The sequence below is a fragment of the Cryptomeria japonica genome, chromosome 4 (genome assembly GCF_030272615.1).
Source record: "Cryptomeria japonica chromosome 4, Sugi_1.0, whole genome shotgun sequence".
In the NCBI taxonomy this organism is placed as follows: Eukaryota; Viridiplantae; Streptophyta; class Pinopsida; order Cupressales; family Cupressaceae; genus Cryptomeria; species Cryptomeria japonica.
The window spans coordinates 133,349,778-133,356,271 of NC_081408.1; the positions used below are offsets into that span (position 1 = coordinate 133,349,778).

Sequence of the window (6,494 nt, forward strand, 5' to 3'; positions counted from 1 at the left end):
ATTTACATTGAATTTAATTATATATATAAATTAAATTAAAATTAAAAAACTATTAATTCCAATAAAAGTCATTAAATCTAAAATTTAAGTTAATAAAGTCTCCACAACATCTAGGGGAAAGGACCCAGTAGTAGTTGTGCACCTTAACTTCGCGCTTCTCAAAATCTTACATGGAAATTTCAAATCACTCTGATTTTTTTACAACTTACTTGGCAAGTCCCCTATTTATAATTAAGGTTTCAAGGCCACATCATCAAATATGATGCCACATCAACATGCTTTTTGCCAATGTGTCCAAAACAACCCCAATAAAAAGTGAGACCAATAGGTGTGCAAAAAGGCCTCAATACTTGTGCAGCTGATGTGGGCATCACATGATTTGTTATTTTCACAACAAATGGTATATTTCATTCAATTATTGGTATTTATCATATAATTATTGGTGCAATGTTGTACAAAAATTGGACGTTAAATCAACAAGTATGGGGGTATTAAATCAACAAACTTCTATCACAAAAATTGGCACGCACTCAACTGCTGGACCCTTTCCCCTATTTTAATCAAAATAACATAAAGCAATTCCAATTTCATCCTTCATTTATTGTACCTCTAAAATTAATGAATCTTGATTAATATCATAATTAGAAACCATGACATCACCCTCACCACTTCCAATTAATCTATAAAACTACAATCCTTTTAAATAAAAAGTGACATAAAAAAATATTAATCATAATTTAAAAGATTGGAGTTTTACAATTACATACATGATAGTAAAAAACAATAAACAAGTAACTAAACCACTAAAATACAAGTAAAAGAAACAATTATTGTTAATTTATTTTATTTTTATTTTTTAGAATCATTCAATATCAATTGTTATATACCAAGTTTAAGACTACCAAATTTAAAAAATCCACACTGCAATGACTAGAAATTTTAGATATCAACTTTCAAGACTTAAATTTAAATTATACAATACTAATGGATAATATATTTTACTTTAGATATCAATTTTCATGACTTCAGTTTAAAATATACAATATTAATGAATAATATATTTTTCTTTCTATTTTTTCTTTTAATATTGTAATAAAATGATGATACTATTTTGAAAGTTTCAAGATTTCAATTAAATTTTAAATTATATAGATTGAAGTAGCTAAATTTTAAAATAAAAGTAGATAGAATTATTGAGTGATCATTATTAATTGTTAGCTAAGCTACTCTGTTAATTATCCGCAATTATAATAAAGTAATCCCAATAAATATATATTTCAAAGACTAAGACTTTTATTATCTAAAAATAAATAAATATAATATTTAAATGTTTAAAAAATAAACAATCCACTCCCAAAAAAAAACCAAAAAAAACCAATGTACTCTTCATCCAATACACCTAACCCTGGTAGAACATTCTTTATCTAATAAAAAAAAAATCTTTAAAATATTTTCACTAATTTTAATTTCGTCAAATATAAAATAGTTAAACAGAGTTTAAGATTATATAATTATCACAAATTGTAGCTAACTATTACATATAACTCGAACTGAAAATAAAAAACTGATGTTCAGGATAAGTTTAATTAACCTGTAGACAATACAAACTTCCATACTAATATAACTTAAAGTGCAAATGTCCAAGTGGTCAAGGAACCCCACTGCTACACATTCCAAGCTACACAAAAAAACAGAATCAAACTGACTTTGGGATGGAGAAACGTTTGCTCTGCACCCACAGCAAAAAAAAGAAACAATAATTAAAAAAGATAGGTTTACTAAAGTGAGCATTTGAGTGAAAATTTACTCATAAACCAGAGTTGCCTATATTGTATATGCAGTTATCAGATTGTACATTTGAATATATATGAATAAATATATTAAATTTAATGAGTGAATAGGTGTTTCCACCTTATAAATCTGTTCTAATTAAAAGACAAAATAAAGAAATGGAATTTGATGTTTTACCAAGATGTGAGTCAATGATCAAGCCAATCCAAACTGAATTGTACTTCCACAATTTCAACTCTGAGCTCTGGGATAGAAATTCCTTTGGCCTTCAACCACTGTTTCCCAATCTTCTCATCGCAGATAACATGTTTCAGGGAAGTCAGTCCCAAAACACTTCTAGGCAGCCTCTTCAAACGAGAACACTCTCTCATATCTAACTCACTTAAATTCTTCAGTTGGCCTATTTCCTCTGGAAGTTCTTTCAGACCCACACATACTGAAATGTCCAGATATTCCAACCACCCAAGGTTTCCAATTGATGATGGCAGCTCTTTTAGTCCTGGCAGTGCTGACAGCCTTAACACTCTCAAAGAGCTCAGATTTCCAAGGTCATATGGTAACTTTTGAACCTGATGGCAGTTGGTAATAGACCACATATGAGCAGAAGGCATATAGCAGATATTTGGGGGCAACTCCTCTAAATCACTGCAGTGGTCCATGTTAAAATCATGCAGCTTGGTATTGTTGAATGCGGAGGAATTTTTGAACCCTTCACATAAGCTTAAAGATAGCTTCTCCAAGTTCTGCAGTGCTTTTCTCTGTTTTAGTACAGCTGTTGCAATCACCTTCTCCAAGCGGACACTTTTGAGTTGAGTGAGGGAAGATAGGGTTTCTAAACCTTTCACAGTTGCTCTCTTTGTGCCATAATTGTATACCATGAGAAATTTCAATTTCTTCATGGATTTCAAAAATGGAGGGAGATAATATTCACTCGCAGTAAAGAGTAATATCAGAGCCTCTGCTTCCGGTAAATTCATGTCGTACCACTGATTTTCCCCCATAGGGCCTGCACGTACAAATCAGAAAATGAAATTTAATTAGGAAATATAGGAAATGGCCACTACATGTTTGGGTTATAAGGACAACTGATAAGACAATTTAAGTTTCAATTGTCCTACTATTTATTATTATGTCAGTCATGCACATAATACAGCCTGAAAATTGGGTCTGTAAATTTAACATCAAATAATTACACTTAAGCTAGATGCAAATTTTGGTACAGAAATTTTAAGATCTATTAAAACATATGGCCTAAATTTCAGACCCCATATGTGAGAAATCTTGAAACCCACCTGTGTTAATAGAGGCAATTTGAGCATCGAACTGTGGATCACAAAGCGCCCATGACCCTGGCAAGTTAAGCTCCTTTCTGGGCATAAGTAACCTCTTCCTATGGACTAAATCGCCCTGGCATCCCAAATACGAGGCCAAATCTCTCATTACATCGTGCTGAGAAAAGTACAGCTCAGAGATGCTCCCATGAGAAATTGCAGCTCCACTCCTGAAAAGTACAACCACCATGTCAATAATGTTAAAAATAAAAAGGGTGAAACACAAATTCTGTAAATAAAAAGATGCGTTTGAGAGCTACTGGATTTAATTATGTTTCTTTTTTTTATTCATCTCTTTCTATTTTCTTGTTCACTATGAACTATTGATTCCGAAAAGAAAAACACAATTAAATCTAAAAGCTCTCAGGTATATTTAACATAAACTGTGGAAACTTAATATATCATAAAATGATAGACAATTACCCTGGATTGCTTGTTAAATTCAACAGATTTCTGCTTGCAAGTTCCAACAGGATGACAAAGGCATCCTGCCATTCCAGATTCCGAACATAAACCCAAATATCTAGCAGAGCATCAGCACAGATCTTTGTGTCCTCTGGAAATGACCCCAAGTCTAAGAAACATTCTCTCACCACATCATCTAACAACTCAATACTAGTCTCCAGACATTTGTAAAGCCCTTCTTTGTGATAATCTGATATTGGTTCCCCTTTGGAAAGCTTATTCTTTGCAATCTCCCAGACTACAGGAGGTTCCCCATGCAACGAGCTTGCAATCACCTTAAGAGCTAATGGCAAACCTTTACATTCTGCTTGCACCTGTAACTCAGAATGGAAAAACATTCAAGAAGTCATTGTAGTTAGAGAAAATAGATAAATTATTTATGTCTTCTGCTTTTATAATCCTTCAATTGATATGCAATATAAACTCATTCACACTGCGGATAAATCAAGACTCCAACCCAGATCTGAACTACCTAATACAACAGTTGAGACAAGTGAGCTGACTCAACAGATCAAAAATTTGGATCTCTAAGTTTTTTTATTTAATTACTTGATATTAAATCACTTAAAATTTGATTTTATAAAAAAATTTCTCCATAATGATTAATTATATGTTTTATTCTTGCCAGCAGACGTTATTTCGTCCTGCCTTATCCAGAAAAAATTCAAGAGGATAAAATTTTGCTGTAGCAAAAATCCCAGATATAAAAAATAAAAATAAAAATTTGGCATATTTAGAAGTATTACAGATTTCATCCAACTCACAAAACAGTAAAGAGCTCAGAGAAGAACAAACACCTCCTTCACTAGATTTGCATCTGCAGTGCATGGAATTGACGTCTGTCCGAATGCCCAGAAGCAGAAAAGTGACAGAGCATCTTCCTGGTCCAGCAAAGGTAATTGATACAGTCGAACAGAGAAGTTTCTTGGTATAATGGAACTGTCTCTAGTTGTGATGAGAGTTTTGTACCCTGGGCCTTCAAGTAGCAATTTTTCCAGGCTTACTCTGGTCCAGACATCATCCAAAATCACCAAAGTTGGCATAGACTGCCTTGAAAGTTGCTGCTGAAGCTGTATATGTGCATCTTCCACATTCTGAAATTCAGGTTTCTTCCCCCCAACTATTTTTTCCCACATGATCTCTAAAATGCCTTTGAGATTTGGGGACTGTGAAACTGTGATGAAACATATGTTGTTTCCAAAATAACCTGATATTCAAAATAAACCAAATCTGTTTATTCTATAAATTCTTTAACATACAAGAAAAACAAACTAAAGGAAACTGCCTACTGTAAACTAAAACCAGTAATTAGTACATAGAGCCATGCAAAAACACCTTATGACCAGAGATTTGCAGAGTCCTATCTAAATAAAACAGAGAATGACAATTGCTACATAAAATTGTAAATCAGACAGATTTATATTTATCATCTACTATAGGAAATCCAAACGTAGAGTCATAACCAAAATAAGTTTTAAGAAGTTTAGAGCTCATTTCAGAACTACTATCCCCAAAAAAAACATTTGGCTTATGAGGATGCTAAAAGTTCGTCTCATCTTCTCAGAAAAGGGCATGAAAAAGCACCCAAAATATTGTATTATGTTGGCATAGAAAGAAGCCTTAGAAATTGCAGAGAGCGCCTTTCAAATAAAAACTTAAAACAGAAAAACGTGACCCAAATTGAAGAGTAGCCTTTTTCACCTTTTATTTGAGTATCGTTGCAGAGAGCCAAGGCCAACGTCGTTTTACCGCCTCCTCCCATACACTGAACTCCAACGACAGACACTTCATTGTTGAACAAAAGCTCCTTCAAATCCCCAGTGGATTTCTCCAGACCAACGAAAATATGAGATTTTCCATAGCCATTACCATGATCATAGCTTGCAGAATCTCCTTCAATATCATTAGAGTCAAACAAATCTTCTAAAACCATTTGTTGAAGCATCATGGTATTTTGGGAAGGGTCATTTGTTAGCATGGAACCTTGTTTGAAGATGAAATCATTCAGTCCCCTGCTTATATCAGCAGACTCGGGTGGGTAATTTGTTTTCAGTTCTTCTAAAACAGCTCTGGTATCAAGCATTATGTGGGCAGGAATTAAGCCCAGGAAGCCATTAACATCCTTTTCAAACTTGAGAATCTGCATAGCATACCTATAATTGAAAAGCAGGTTGAAAGTACCAATATTTTCGCATTTTTTCACGAGTTCGGCACCTCTTACAAGTGTATCGTAGAACTCATGAAAGATGGGATTTTGCTTATCCTTGGGCAAATTCAGATCCGAAACATAAAGTTCCTGAATGAGTGGGGTTAATATCTTCAGCTGCGCAGCGGCTCTGACGCTGAGAGTCTTGCAATTGAAAATCTGCATCATGCATATATCTTCGAGAGTAATAAAAAGCTCTATCTTTACAGCCTACTTACTTTTTTCTGTTCTCCAGTTTGAAACGTGCCTGCGTACTCAAGTTCTTAGCCAGGATTCCGCTTCACTTGAACAAAATTAACGCTCACTAGAATTCTTGAATGAAGTCAGCACTATTCTCAAAGAATCGCAGATTTATAATTTTTTGAAAGGATGATTTTCTGCCTCAGATGATAGACAAGATATTTCAGCCTATGAGTGGTAAAGCTTATGACTTTTATATAGAGAAACAGAGAGATGTTCTCCACAAGTCTACCTGGCACCAGATGACGTGTCATGCTAAGTCAGTTTAAAAGGGCAGCTGCAATTTATAGGGGTGTTATACCCATTTCTGCAGTCATATATATATAAATTATTTATTAAAAAATTATTTATTTATTATATTTGTTGGTCTCTTATCTTAACACTCATAACATGTTATATCGGTGCTTTGAGTATCTTTTTGAAGTACTCATTGCAGATTATGGTTTGTTGTTTTGCGCAGG

At 33.6% G+C, this 6,494-nt stretch overlaps 1 protein-coding gene across 1 annotated transcript; it reads right to left on the bottom strand.

The window, feature by feature from the left end:
• Positions 1–1,447: 1,447 nt before the first annotated feature.
• LOC131050366 (putative disease resistance protein At5g47280) lies at positions 1,448–6,207 on the bottom strand. The gene is made up of 6 exons (XM_059219621.1): positions 5,289–6,207; positions 4,385–4,794; positions 3,546–3,901; positions 3,084–3,292; positions 1,969–2,797; positions 1,448–1,729 (listed from the first exon to the last, which is right to left on the bottom strand). Exons 1-5 carry the CDS (start codon positions 5,959–5,961, stop codon positions 1,980–1,982), a joined length of 2,466 nt encoding a protein of 821 aa, XP_059075604.1. The 5' UTR covers positions 5,962–6,207; the 3' UTR covers positions 1,448–1,729; positions 1,969–1,979.
• Positions 6,208–6,494: the final 287 nt, after the last annotated feature.